At 40.2% G+C, this 15,641-nt stretch overlaps 1 protein-coding gene across 1 annotated transcript; it reads left to right on the forward strand.

The window, feature by feature from the left end:
- Positions 1 to 5,607: 5,607 nt before the first annotated feature.
- gpank1 (G patch domain and ankyrin repeats 1) lies at positions 5,608 to 10,503 on the forward strand. Its single transcript, XM_050044153.1, has 4 exons — positions 5,608 to 6,688; positions 6,763 to 6,904; positions 6,994 to 7,072; positions 9,604 to 10,503. Exons 1-4 carry the CDS (start codon positions 6,233 to 6,235, stop codon positions 10,043 to 10,045), a joined length of 1,119 nt encoding a protein of 372 aa, XP_049900110.1. The 5' UTR covers positions 5,608 to 6,232; the 3' UTR covers positions 10,046 to 10,503.
- The last annotated feature ends 5,138 nt before the right edge of the window (positions 10,504 to 15,641 follow it).

A 15,641-nucleotide genomic window follows, 5' to 3' on the forward strand; every position in this document is an offset into this window, starting at 1 on the left:
TAGATCTGTGTGCTAGGTACCCAAACAGAGGGGGGACCAAAACTGGGGACGGTACAGAACGGTTCCATTGGTACCATCCACAACTTTTCACAGTGTAAATGGATAAAAAGCTTACTGAACTGAACTGAACTGAACTGTACTGCTCAGTGGAAACAGGGCTTTAGGCAGATTTAGGCTGCCATGAACACTAAATTGTCAAATGCTGGGTTATCCAATTGGTATTTTTTCAAACATATTCTTTGTAGAAAAGAATAAAATCCACTACATTACTACAAGATGAGGCCTCAACACCTCCCTGACACAGTATCAACAAAGACGAAGCATTACAAGTTTTCCATGGATGATGTATCACTACGGTTAGGGATCATTTATTAACCACTACATAAAGTCTAATTATCAATACTTTCCCTTTAAGCCCAGTTCAGACCAGAGATTGGCGATGAGAAGAGTTGAAACTAGCAACTACTTGCAGTGTGACAATCTGCAATGTTCTGAAAACCTGCTAATTTACACCGATGTGACTAGATGAAACGGTGTGTCTTCCCCTTTATCAACATCTCGCTGTACTTCCGTTCTGATTTACATCTTTTTAGGCTTATGTAGCTGAATATAATAAGTTTCGTTTCATTTCATTTTCGGTAACCGCTTATCCTGCTGGGGGTCGTGGGGAGGCTGGAGCCTATCCCAGCTGACATTGGGTGAGAGGCAGAGTAAACCCTGGACAGGTCACCAGACTATCACAGGGCTGACACATAGAGACAGACAACCATTCACACTCACATTAACACCTACGGACAATTTAGAGTCACCAATTAACCTGCATGTCTTTGGACTGTGGGAGGAACCTGGAGTACCTGGAGAAACCCCACACTGACATGGGGAGAACATGCAAACTCCACACAGAATTATTATGGATATTATATGTATATATAATATTATGAACATTATATGTAGCTTTTTAAATAGCTATGGATAGTGATAGTGTGATATTGCTTTATTTGCTTGTTAGTGGTGAAACAGCAAAAATATGGAACAACGTGAGCTTCAGATGGACGTATTCATAATAAATATGCTGCAACAATTTAAATAACCCAGCCAATAAATCAGTCTGTGTGTGTGTGTGTGTGTGTGTGTGTGTGTGTGTGTGTGTGTGTGTGTGTGTGTGTGTGTGTGACATGATGCACAAAGCAGCAGCAGCAGCAACCTAATTTCCAACACCTGTACACTGTCAGAACGGAGACCAACATACGCATCAACAGACGCAGAGATGTAACTAAGATGGACTCAGGCTCAGGCAAGCAAACACATCGTCTGCTAACAGTCTGTGACTGATTTGGCCAGCTAACTATGCAACAAGCTGATTGGCTGTTGAGGTAGGTGACATGCCGTATGGCCTAAAACCAGCCACTGGCAACGTGACAAGCAAGTCGCAGGTGACGGCATCAGCCAACCTGGGCTGAGCAACTTTCCACGCTGTTGCAAATCTCTAGTGTGAACTGGGCTTAAAGGATATTCCCATGTTTTTCTTTAAAAAAAAAAAAAAAGCCTTGTTTAACAACGCAAACTTCTCAGTGTAGTGTGTAAAATTGTCCCTTCTCAAAAAGTAAGCAAAGAGGAGTAAGAATCAGTGCAACCTTCTGATACTTACGTTTTCGATTCTTGGTGCTACCAAAAAATATTGAGGGTGCTGGGTTATTGGATTGTACAGGAGTTTCTATTTTTGTAATCACTGTAAAATAAGTGTTACTGATTGGTAATGATCAGTCTGTCTGTTTCTCTGCCAAGTATTAATCAATGACTTGTTTTACTGCTTTTTAGAAAATTCCTGACACAAAGAAAACTTATGGAATGTAATTTTGACAGCAACTTTCTCAGTGTAAGAAGCTACCAAATTCACACTAGGACCATTGTGACTTCATGTTTGCTGGGTTTGATTTCCGGGCAACATAGCGCTAGTGCTAGTGCTTTTTGTTCGCAAACTTTTGCTTCATGTTTGTAGGTGAAACATGCAAAACCACTGACTTCTCTGTGCAGTGCGAGCCTGCACTGTTGCCATTCGAACAGTTTGTTCGTGCTGTGCTGGTTTCTGCGAGCTTCATACCTGGTCTTTATTCTTTATCACTACATTACCTTTTTAATGCAAAAGCTCTGCATGAGGGTTTAGTCCTTGTAGTTCACCCCTGTGCCTGATGTGCCCTCCCCAAACAGCATTTCTAATTAAAGCACTCTGTCTTTACAGCAAACAAACACTAGTTACCAGCATGCCAACGGTTCTTCAACATCCGGAGCTTTGTATGTTTGCCTTGCCCAAATCTGTGGCTACAAACTGGATATAACGGTCACTGAAATGACACTGAAAGATTTCAGAGATCTTGTTCCAATACTTTTGTTATCTACCACAGTATGTGTCGTCATGATATTATGTTTGTTTCATTTCACTTTTTGAAAATATTTTTGTTTAGACTTCTCTGTAACCAAGCATTTTGTAACTGTGTAGGAAAGTGTCATAGAAATAAAAGTATTATTCACTCTGCTAGCACGCTTAAGGGTGTTTATGAACAATATTTGTAAAAGGTGTAATGTGTAAGCTGCAACATTTTATTTACATTCAATCACTGAGCAAGTCGAGTGAGAATCAGTCAGGTGAAAATCTAATTAAATGAATGAATCTGTCTCTTTTGAAAAAACCAAAACCGTATTAAAGGTATACTACGCACACATTTTCGGCTACTGTTTGTAAGCAGTATAGGCAGTGAAAGTGGAAGCCAACCCCAGATTCACTGCACTTGACCAATCGCCTCACTATGTTTGTGTTTTGTTTTTTTCGGCGTGATGTCCGTGATTTTTGTCACTTCCTTTTGGATGTGTGTTGCTTACAGTCTGACACCTGGTTGCTACCTTTTTATAAACTCCCTACCTCACCTACGTGCTGTGCCGACGTCCTGAACAAAGCAGATTAAGGAAAAATAATCTTATCTCAAATGAGCTTTTATCGATGTGTGCTGTGACTCAGGGCTCTCATGAGGCAAGATTAAACCAATCAAATAAGCTTTATTGGTAAAGTTAGGGATGCACAATACTGATATATGCTCATGATTTTTTCTACCTAATTGCAGAGAACATCAAGTGTCTCCTGTAGTGGAAGTAACATATTATTGTGCCTACTGTTATCGTGTTGGCCCGCTGGCAGATGCAGACATAAAATACAGTGCTCATAAAAATGTACATGTAAAACATGCCATGGCTATTTCTATGTAACATTTTCAAATTCATCCTACTTTAGCAGGCCTGGATGATGTTTTCACTGAAACAATCCTGACAACAGCATCAACCAGGGCACAAGTTATCATATCAGCCTGTCATATTGGCAGAAATTTTCATTTCAGACTGATGCTGGTATTTTATTTTAAAGCCTTTAACAGTGGCCGTCGGTGTCTTGGTGGTAGAGCAGGCGCCCCATGTACAAGGCTGTTGCCACAATGGCCCGGGTTCGACTCCAGCCTGTGGCCCTTTGCTGCATGTCACTCCCTCTCTCTCTCCCCCTTTCACACTTGTCTGTCTTGTCCGTTAAAGGCTAAAAATGCCCAAAAAAATATCTTTAAAAAAAAGCCTTTAACTGTGCTTTTTGTTGGCATGTGATGATGTGCTAATATTATTGTGCATCCCTGGTATCAGTCTTAAGGTAACATTAATGCCCAGGCTAAATCACATGCTATTAAATACAACACACACACATTTTCATCAGATCAATAGTGTAGAGTTATGTCCCTTTACAAACACAGAGAGAAAATAGAACAAAGTTAAACAACTTCACTCAAACTCAACTCAAATTTATTTATAAAGCACATTTAAAAATAACTCACGCTGACCAAAGTGCTGCACAAACGGAATAAATTGCTTGATAATCTGTTATAATACAGGAGCAGGAATACAGGCAGTAGAAGTCATTTTAAAAAGGCTGTCCACATGAGGGTGCTGTGGGGACAAAACTTTTAGAGGGACAGAGATAATCTGAGTCTAAACACACACGATACAGGATTCACTGTAAAGACCATAGTTCACAAAATAATGACATCTGTATTTTTTTCTGACTATATTTTTGCAAAACAATGCAAAATATACAACATGAAATGTATACAGTAGTAAATGAACAATATATACACAATAAAACAACATTAAATGGTTACAAACATGTCAATAATTATGTAGAAAAAAGACATACAGACACAATTACCGCAGTCTACATGGCGACAATATATGTGATATTATCAGATTAAAGTAAAGGTAGACCTGTGTATTCCTGTGGTCCATTCTGACCTGTATCAGTGAGATACCTGTTATGTAACAACAATGTGCGTCAGACACAGTCTGTGGCGTCAGATGTTGATGAGATACAGTACACTACATACACTGTGGGACAAGCTGCATGACTGACTACACGGGAGATTACAACATGTCAGTAGGAAAAGGTGTAATATTATAAGATTAATGATGGTTGAATTCCATTTAGCTGCTGCAGTTTTGGCGACCAGGTATTGTGCCTGCTGGCTCACTGCCACACTGGCTTGGCTTACAGGGACACTGGAACAGAACAAAGCCATTGTTAATGTTATTAATTAATAATACCTGTGCTTTTCCTACGCAAATGTATCCAGCTTTATACCTTACTATATCGTGGGCCCTAATTCACTACATTTATTCGACAGCTATCACTTGTTACTTTGCGGTAGGGTTGACATAATATCAGTTTTTACTGCACGATATTGGAAAAATAATTCACAATAATGATAGTATAGCAATATCTGTAGAAATGTTTAAAATAATAATAACGCCGTCAGTCAAATTCATCTTTGGTCATTGTATGTTTTGTCTACTTTCGGGTAACTGAATTACAGGCAAAATAAAAGTGTATGGAGTTGGGCAGGGAGACAAAGCAAGAGCAGAGAGAAAGTGAAATGATCTAAGAGGCACTGGATTATTTACACAATATTATTATGCATGTATGATATCATGATATCAATATTTCATTGTTTGTAGTCCAGCATATCTCAACACCCCTACTTCAGAGATTGAGATGTTACATGGAAAACATATCATGACTATGTAAAATATGATGCATTGTTGCAGATTAAAGTACCCAAAAATAAATAATTCAAAATTAACTCCACCTTGATCAGATAAACAATAAAATGCAGTATATATGTTTATACATTTGTAACAATAAGAAAATAATATGAATAGTCCTAAAATAGTTTAACACTAGCAGGTGCGGCTCTGCAGTATCACTCTTCACACTTAACATTTAACAGATAATAGGCTACTCTTTGTCTTTACTGAAGTGAGACACTGAATGCAGGAGTTTGTCCAGGTCTTTCACTAATGAACATCTACACTGTGTCACTGCTACTTCTACGTCCAGCTCTTCTTCCACCATTGCCAATAATATATACATAATGTTTTGACAGTATGATATGATATTGTTATTCATATCCTGTATAACGAGTACTTATACTTTTGTTACTATAAGCCTCAAATAACAATTGGTCCAACAGAAAAGGGCAACCTCCAGTCCGGTAGGTGGCAGCACCTGGCGTTAGTCATGAAGCTAACGTTACGTACGATGTCCTGTTTACAAACAGAGGAAGAAAGACGGTAACATTAGCTTGAAGTTGTGTCGTATTATTAAAGGAATAAATAAGTTATTTGACTATCTTGCGTCGTCACCTGGATTATGTTTTAACGCGGCGTGATACTGGGTAATATTTCTGAGTTTGGTGCCCTTTTACTATTTGAAATTAAGACACTTCCGTTTGTCTAAATGCTAATGCTAACCTAGGCTAAAGCTTCGTTAGCTCACAACCTCAACCGTAGCCTACTAACTTTTTTGTTAAGGCTGGCGTTACAAAAGCTGGTTGCCGGCCAGTGAGGTATATTGACGCACTGTAAATTTGGCAAAATATAATCTGTGAAAATCGTTTTGTAGTATGAACCAGACTGAAAACCGCTTGCACTTGTAGCAACTGTTAATTAGGATGCTAGCTTACCACATAGTTGAATAGATTCATTATTAAACACATAAGTAATAGAAGAACGCCATTGACTTTTAGCGTTAGCTTGCCGGTGTGCTGCCATAGCAAGAGCATATAGATTTCCTTGTTTAAAATAGGAGTGTGTTTTTCAGATTGACTTCTTTGAAATGAGAGTGAACTGATTAAACCTGCAGTCACTCCTCATGGCTGCTTTAGGCTTTACTCCTGCCAGCGGGCAGGATCTTTTTAGCATTGAAACACCCCATCAATCCAGCTCTATAACAAGCAGTGGAGTTACTGGGGAAGAGGTTAGACACTTCTACGAGAATTTAACGAAAGATGATAAAGGGCAAGATGTATCAAGAAGTCCAATTTGCAAGAAGGATTGTGGCAAAGAGCATCAGAGTAAGCAGAGGAGCAGAGAGTCCAGTAGAAGGCGGAGGAGGAGAGCCAGGGCTGCAGAGATGCAGCAGGGTCAGACTGAGTCTGTAGTGCAAAGAGGGAACAGTGGTGGAAGTGATGGCAACCCAAGAGGAGAGACAAGCAACTCAGAAAGGTCCATGATGCTACTGGGGCTCAGGTTTCTGCGCTGTGCCCATGAGGGGGACGTCTCGAGCCTCAGAGACCTGCTCTCAAAAGGAGTTGACATCAATTTCCAGGTACAATACTTACTGCTCAGTGTGTTTTCAGTTTAGGAAATATTTGTTTAATGTCCTGACCATCTCCCCTCCAGGATACCTACTTTTGGACAGCAATGATGTGTGCAAGCTGGTCAGGACAAAGAGCTGCAGTGAGGCTGCTGCTACAACATGGAGCAGCCTGGGTTGGAGTGGTTGATACACAGGGCAGGGATGCCAAAGAACTGGCGCTGGAATGTAGGACTTCAAATCTCCTATTGGTAACTTCAAAGTTCTGTGTTTGTGTGTACAGTGAAGTAAAACTCATGCCTTTTTTTTCTCCACAGCGGGCCACAATGAGGTTTTAGAAGAGTTGGAGAGCTATGAGAGAACTACAGAGAGAGAGACACCGTCATCTGAAAGCAGGTTAGTACACTCACAATTGTGTACAGTTTAAACCACATCAGCCAAATGTGAATTCATTTCAAACAGTCTGTACAATAGATGATGTCAGACTTGTTATTTACTGAAACAGAAACATGGACACTTCCTACATCCGATAAATAGAACTCTTACTGAACTGCACTTTTCCAAAATTTCCCAAACTATCCACCCAAATATTTTGTTAAAATTTTAGGTTAGAAGTACACCATGCAGCAGAAGTTTAGGGGAGAGGTGGTAAACATTATTATGTAAATGTTCATTTGTTATATCTGGCAGGGATGTGTTGATTTCCTAGAATTAAATCATGTGGTAAACACAGAGATCAATCAAGTGACATAGTCTGCCTGTGTGTTGCTCCCCATTTTCACTTTGTGTGTTAAATCATACCAACCCCAGGCTCATCTATTCCCTGGAAACAACCACCAAAAAAACACGGGGGTCCACCATAGCAATACACAGAAATATTGATATATCAACATGTTAGAACCAGACGAATACTGGATTTTTAAAGCAGATATCAATATTTAAGAGGTGGGTTGTTTTTTTTGGGGGGGGGGGGGTTCAGAGAGAGAGAGAGAGAGAGAGAGAGAGAGAGAGAGAGAGAACATATCATATCAAAGTATCTATGTCCTGAACAGTTTTGATTATGTTCACTTGGATTCATTTACCTGAGAATTATGCTCAAGATGTGTACTGAGCTCAGCATTTTACAGTTGAAAAATATACCTAATTATCAGCTGACATATATGTTGACACAAAGGTTGAAGGCAGGAGTTGGCCCATAAAGATTTTCTTGGAAGCATGAGTAACCAGGAAACTGATTTTACATAACCATCAATTAGAAACACTGAATCACAGGTCAAATGGCAACATGAAAGGCCTCGCACATGTGCAGTGACTGATTACGTCTCTGCTCGTGTTGACAGTGGGCGGAGCTATGATAAGAATAACTTGAAGTCACAGGACTCCGTGTTACAATAAAAATGTTCCACCCTGAGTTAATTGGTGAGTGAGGGAGATGTTGGTCATGTATGAGCTGTGCCCCAAAATCATACTACATACTAACTCTACTCCTTATATACAGCGCACTAATCCTCATAGTGTATTGTTTTAGTAGTTAATTTACACAAATATCATCATATCATACTTAACCATATAACACTAATAGGAAATTATTCAATTCTTGGCATGTTGGATGTCAGTCGATCTGCAGTTTAGGAAAGTTACTGTCAATTAAACCTCACAGAGAGACTTCAGAATGTTTCCTTCTAAGATTTAATACTTATGTTTTGTTTTGTTTTTTTGGAGCCATTTCACCTCTAGAACATTTTCAGCTTTGAGCTGTTCCTCCATTTCCTTTGTGCGTTGCATCGTTGGAAAATAGTGTGCAGCAGAAGCTCACAAACGCCGGCCGTGTTGTGTACTCACATCATCTGCTTTATATAAAAATGAATTTTAAAGCTAATCTGAAACTTCAGCTGTCCAAACTAGACAAATCAAGTGGATGTCTGTCAAGACTAGAACCTTTCTGTACCAGTTTCAGTTTGCAACAGGGAAACACAAAGTGGGAAGATCCACATTTGGTCTGACTAACTCATGGATAGGCAACCTGAGACTCTGGAGCCACATGCAACTCTTTAACCCCTCTCTAGTGGCTCCCTGTTGATTTCATCAAAATGGCAATGAATATGGATATTACATTTTTTTTATTTTAATTTTCATTTATATAAGCCCAAAGAAATTTTAGTCTCCAGTTGTAAAAATGTGCAGCCTTTACACCGAATAATAATTTTTAAAAAAAAGGTTTAAAATTTCAACAACTAAAATCTGCATCATACTTCCAAGCCTTGCACCTTTCCCTCTAAATGCAGACCTCTATAAAGACATTTTTAGTCTCCCTAGCCAGGCTAACTATGGGCTCCAACTCCAAAAGGGAAAAGTCTCAGAGGAAAATAGAGAATTACATAGTGCCTGTACAGACCGATTTTGTTTGCATTCACTGCCAACTGTTTAAAGTTAAAGTATCACATAATCATGAATAGCCACTGAAGAGGAGGCGCCTTGATGTAAAACATATGAATGAATTTGCATTTAGACTTATTAATGTTGATAGGCTAATTTAAATTTAACAGCCTGTGTTACCTTCATTATAAGGCTCAAATATCTTTTGTGGCTCCAGTCAGATTTTTTAGTCATTATTTTCAGTCAGAAATGGCTCATTTGATAGTAAATGTTGCTGACTCTTTGACTAGGTTAACCTGCTGAAGCCTCATATTACTTAAGATAAACTTTGGTGACGTTTTTTTTTTACACAGAATGAGGGCTGTGTTCGTTTGTCTCCCGTCATTTACACAGTAGGAGCATTAAGAGATTTTTAATGGTCAGTATAAACAGGACGAAAGCGGTGTAAATGCACATATGGGCACCTGACTGTTGTTTTAAGACAAATGGGAATCTGTTTCTTTTACACTTCTCCTCTCACTAACGCTGTGTCTTCTTCTGTCTGCCCTCAGTGCCCCACAGGCTCAGTGGTGTGACGTGTGTGGTAGCAAGTACAGCAGCAGCCTGTCATCACATCTGTCCTCCACTCTACATCAGTTCAGTCTGCGACATGCTCCACCCACCCCGTACTACTGCCTGCCCCCCTCCAGCAACAGCTACAAGATGATGGTGCGCTGCGGCTGGAAACCCGGGACAGGACTGGGGCCAGAGGGAGAGGGGCCTAAACAGCCAGTGCCAACTGTGCTGAAGAGAGACCAGAAAGGCCTGGGGTACGGACAGATGAAAAGAGCCAAAGTAACTCACTTCCAGGCCAGGGATTGTGACGCAGTGAAACTACCATCCAAGGAGAAAGAGGAGAGAGTAGGAAAAGGACAGAGGAAGGAAGAAAGTAGGAGAAAGGAGCAAAAAGATAAGAACTGGGAAAGAGACTTTCGTGCCTCTTTTTATCTTTGACATCCGCTCACAGTGACTCCCCCACAAGCCCTCTCTCCCAAACACACCTTAAAGTACCTCTAAAAGGCTCTATTGTGAAGACAAGTTGTACCTGTTTTTCTTTTTTAGTTAAAAGTGTGGAGGTGTTTGTAAAACTCCTGGGAGGTGTTTTCCCACAGAGTACTCTGCCTCAAAGCTGATACTGTGTCCATTTGTGGAATCAGTTGTGCCGCTGCTCACAGGTTATGCAATGACCAAATGTGGCATTGACTGATTTCATATGTATCATGTTTACTCTGTGTGGCCAAATATGGCGTGTTGAGCTCCTAACTGTTTCAAAAGATGTATAATTTGGTAAATGGACAGGGCTTATTTGTCAAACAAAACATCACGCTATGCTCCATGATCCAGGCAGAGGAATCATTTTTAATGACAAAGAACTATGTTGATGTGTTTAATATATCATACAATGTAAACCACTACTGAGATGTAACGCCCCTTTATTTGTGAGTCCTAATGGTGAAACAAACTGCTTTAAATTGTATCCGGTAACTTCTCTTGAGCAACTGCAGTAATGCTGTTAGTTTGCCCTTTCCATAGTTGCTGACTGCAGAATGTTACGTAACTACACAAACCAACAATGAACTCTCCCCTTGTAATAGCTCATAATACCTTCTCACCTAATTTGACACACCTGTACCCTGGTGATTGACTGAGTCACATGTTTGTACATATCTGCTATATCAGCATGTCACTCCACTATCGCTTCCTCACATTTAGCAGAACTGTCTAGGTTGTCATATCTCAAAAGCTGCATTCCTTTCTCTTTTTAAGTGTTGGGGTTAGACATGTTTCAAGATTGTATTTAAATAACCATAACCCCCCCAGGACTGCATGTGGTGTCAAGCAGGGCCCCATTTTTAATCCAAAGTCCAGGCTGGGGCATCAGTGGCTTAGTGGTAGAGCAGGCGCCCCATGTACAAGGCTGTTGCCGCAGCGGCCCGGGTTCAACACAAGCCTGTGGCCCTTTGCTGCATGTCACTCCCTCTCTCTCTCTCCCCCTTTCACGCTTAACTGTCCTATCAAATAAAGGCTAAAAATGCCCTTAAAAAATATATCTTTCAAAGACCAGGCTGAAGACGACAAATGGCCAAGCTGTGGTCGTCAAAGCTCCAAGGCAACGGGACAACTCCCCTGAGGGCCCTTGTCCACCAGAGTCAGTATCATCTTTTAAATCACAACTCTTCACACTGGGTGACCAGGAAAATAAACATGCCTGCGCACTGTACTACAATGCACCAGTCCAGCCATAAATATTGTTTGAACTATGTTATAATTGTGTCATAGACATGTCCATGTGCTCCTCCATAGAGTAGATGAACACAACATTGATCATCTTGTAACAGTACAATCTTCTGTTGGGAAACCTTGGGCTCTGACATACGTGTGGTTGCCACCCAAAAGATATGAAACCAAGGCGTTGGTGCCAGACACAATAGGACACCCTCCAGAGGTCCTGCCTTGACAGATCAGAGCCATGCCCAGTCCAAGGAGGACCCAGCATGGATTGGGGCTACCTCCGGGGTACCAGCACATCTCTCAAATGTTCAGTCAGATTGGGATCTAGAATATTTGGAGGCAAAGTCGACACCTTGAGCTCTTTATCCCGTTCCTCAGGTCATTCCTGAGCAGTTTTTGTGGTGTGGCGTGGTGAATTGTTCTGCTGGGGGCCACTACCATCAATAAGTGCCTTCACCATGAGGGGGTTTACTTAGTCTGCATGAACCCGATGTTCGGGTGGGTGGAGCATGTCAAGTAGCATCCACATGAATGCCAGGACCCAAGCATTCCTGACAGAAAATTGCACTGTAACAAGATGATCAATGTTATTCACTTCACCTGCCAGTGGTTTTAATGTTTTGGCTGATTGGTTAATCATTGTAATGCAGAACAGCCTCATACAACTGAGTCATCACCTGGACCAGTGGTTCTCAGCCAGGGGTCTTTGAGGGAGTTTCAGGGGTTGTTTGTCTTCACTATTCACTGAAGAAGTAAGAGTCATAAGAGTGACTATTCTGCTCATAGGTTTCACTTCCTCCGTGTTTATCTGCTCAGTTGTTGTTAGATATAGCTTTCTGGTCTTAATCATATCTTAACAACCAAAACCTTATCAAGTGGGGGTCTGTAACCTATTGCGTGTGGATTTAGGGGTCCTTGACATGATTAATGTTGAGAACCACTGCCCTAGGTGACCTTAGTAGTCGTAAATTTCATGAGAGTATTTATGGATGGAAATATTGCATTGCGTTGCATCATAAAGCTGTTTCTGTAATTTCTGGTCATTAAGCACATATGCATGCTTTGCTTTGCTACTATCTAACTTGAGTTTTTACCCTCGTTTTTACTCCTCACTTCAAAAACTTTCAGTGTTGTATGGCTCAGTAATTAGCACCATCATGGATAAAATAGTCAGATTCATTGCTGGTCCTTTCTGCACTCTACTTGTTTACATGTACATGTAGGGGTGTCTTTCAGGGCCCCAGTTTCCTAAATTTCATAGACATGCAAATCAAAATTGCTGTTTGTGTCAGACCTGTGATGGACCAGCAGTTACCCTTTAAACGAAATGTATAATAACAGGCTTCAGAGAGCATTATCGGTAACACTTCATAAGTCAGCCCGCGTTTTAGAGTGTACCTCTCGCCCACTTTCCCAGGAGTTAGCGTATAACTTCCGGGAACTTACATGTACTTTCCCGTGAGTTAGAGCATAATTCCTCCCGGTCACTTACCACATACTTTCCAGGGAGTTAGTGTTTAACGATGCGGTCACTTACCACATACTTCCCCGGGAGTTAGAGTATCCCTCGTGGTCACTTAGCACATACTTTCCCGGGAGAGTATAACTCATCACTTATGTAATTTCCCGAAACTTATGGTTTAATTTCCTCATATGAATCTGTATATGTATGAAGTGCAATAAAAACAAATGCTTTTGCCCTTTGCTCATGGCAGTTGATTCACTCACTTTTATGTAGCCTATGTGTCATCAGGCAATTTCACCCACACTCCAGGGTTTTAATATTTATGTTTTGTTTACATTTCATTGAATGAGTTTGAATAGAAAGTGCAGTATACTTTCTCTGTACGTAGAGTTTATTTCTTACAATATTGCCGTATCATCCCTCAGTTGTCTTCAAGTTGCTTTAATGTTTGTTTGTTTGTTTGTTTTTACCTGTCAATCTAACTACATCGCTCTGGCATAGTCTTATTGATCAAACAAGGTGTCAATCACAGTGACTCTGCTTAGACCAGCTGTCATTGGTCAAACAGGGAGGTGCACACTTCCCATTGGTTAAAGGTAGAAAGTCCCACCTTTCAGTGAGGAGGTTGTACTCATAGGCCCAGGAATGACACGAGCAGACGACAAAGAGAAACGAGTGAAATTACACAATGTCTACGGTGAGAAATGTTGATGTAAACACAAAGCTAACACTCCGAGATACTCGCAGGAGACGTGAGGGAGGAACCCTCGAGGTCGTTGCCGTTTGTATTTGTGTTAGTAGTGTACTGTATACATTTGCACCATTACAGTTGGTTATGGATGTTATTAACGATGAATAGTCAAGCGTAACACAGTGTGTGTACTGGTGTAGCCCACAGTTTCGAAATATGTGTGTTAATAACATACATGATTTTGCTATTCATAGTTAAGTTGAAAACTGTTAAACAAATGGTTGAAAACATTAACTTTGTAGTTCAAAAGGAAATACGTATTATTTGTAATTGATTAATATGCTTAATAATCACAAGTTATGGATTAATAGGCTAATAATTCATGATGTGAAATGTAAAGACAGGATAAAGTATTCCATGCTGAGAAAAACTGTACAGTTAAAAGTTATTCATCTGCTCACTTTGTGTTACTGTGATGTATTTATGTGATATTGATTATGGCCATAAAACAATTGAAGTTGATGATGCAAAATAGTAATAGCTCTGTTTCTACACAGGTGAGGTTTTTCAGATCCTATGGAAAATTACATGTGGATTTGAGATTCTACCTGACGAGAGAGATGGCGAGCCGCCCATGAACCTGATCTCTGCCTTGACCCAAGGAGTTGGATCAAGATCACCTATTATCCACAGGAGCCCATCCATTCTTCTATCTCCATCACTTGAGCGTCACACTGTGTGGTAGTAGTATCACAACAACCTTTTCCACTTGACTTGTGACTTAAAAAGTGCATTTGTCACAATAAAGGATTAAAACTAAACTGAACAGTTTATAACAGAATGAACAAAACTGAACTTGAATAAGACAACCAGTGGAACTCTGTTAATTTTTGTCAGGGACACTTTGATTCATCTTTGTATTACTTTCTGGTAATATTGTTACCTTGTGAAGTATTGAACTAACTGTTTTTAAAGGGTTAACATCTGAGTGCCAAGCTAGAGACTAAGGACGGGCAAACAGTGCAAACTTCATAATCCAGCCCGGTCTCTTTTGTTAGTATATACTTTTTGTTAGTATATACTTAGGTGGAAAGTACTGCCTAGTTTCCCTGTAAATTTTGGGGAAATTACCTAGTACTTTCAGACTAAGGACAGGCAAACAGTGCAAACTTCATAATCCAGCCCGGTCTCTTTTGTTAGTATTTACTTAGGTGGAAAGTACTGCCTAGTTTCCCTGTAAATTTTGTGGAAATTACCTAGTACTTTCAGACTAAGGACAGGCAAATAGTGCAAACTTCATAATCCAGCCCGGTCTCTTTTGTTGGTATATACTTAGGTTGAAAGTACTGCCTAGTTTCCCTTCAAATTTTGGGGAAATTACCTAGTACTTTCAGACTAAGGACAGGCAAACAGTGCAAACTTCATAATCCAGCCCGGTCTCTTTTGTTAGTATTTACTTAGGTGGAAAGTACTTGCTAGTTTCCCTGTAAGTTTTGGTGAAAGTACGCTGTAGATGTGAGAACAGCACCTACCATGTGGTTTCTGTGTGATTAAATAATAAAAACACTCATTAGAGACTCATTACTGTGTATTTTAAGATATATGTAGGCTATATTATTACATGACTGTATTGTTTGTGTTTCGTCCTCGATTGTTTGTGTTTCGTCCTCGGATGGCACTACAAGACTTCCATAGATGTGCACTTGAGAGAGGTAGGTTTGCTTTGTACTCCAGCCTGCCCGTTAATTAGGCAATTCGCAGAATATAGACCCCTTTCTTGACATATTCATATTCAAACTCATTCAATGAAATGTAAACAAAACATAAATGTTAAAACCCTGGAGTGTGGGTGAAACTGCCTGATGACACATAGGCTACATAAAAGTGAGTGAATCAACTGCCATGAGCAAAGGGCAAAAGCATTTGTTTTTATTGCACTTCATACATATACAGATTCATATGAGGAAATTAAACCATAAGTTTCGGGAAATTACATAAGTGATGAGTTATACTCTCCCGGGAAAGTATGTGCTAAGTGACCACGAGGGATACTCTAACTCCCGGGGAAGTATGTGGTAAGTGACTGGGAGGAGTTATACTCTAACTCCCAGGAAAGTATGTGCTAAGTGATTGGGAGGAATTATGCTCTAACTCCCGGGAAA

Source organism: Epinephelus moara, chromosome 5 (assembly GCF_006386435.1).
Source record: "Epinephelus moara isolate mb chromosome 5, YSFRI_EMoa_1.0, whole genome shotgun sequence".
NCBI lineage: Eukaryota > Metazoa > Chordata > Actinopteri > Perciformes > Serranidae > Epinephelus > Epinephelus moara.

Coding starts and splice junctions, on each gene's coding strand:
- gpank1 (XM_050044153.1), top strand. CDS start 6,233: ATGGCTGCTTTAGGCTTTACTCCTGCCAGCGGGCAGGATCTTTTTAGC. Junction 6,689..6,762: donor GAGTTGACATCAATTTCCAG/GTACAATACTTA, acceptor TCTCCCCTCCAG/GATACCTACTTTTGGACAGC. Junction 7,073..9,603: donor ACACCGTCATCTGAAAGCAG/GTTAGTACACTC, acceptor GTCTGCCCTCAG/TGCCCCACAGGCTCAGTGGT.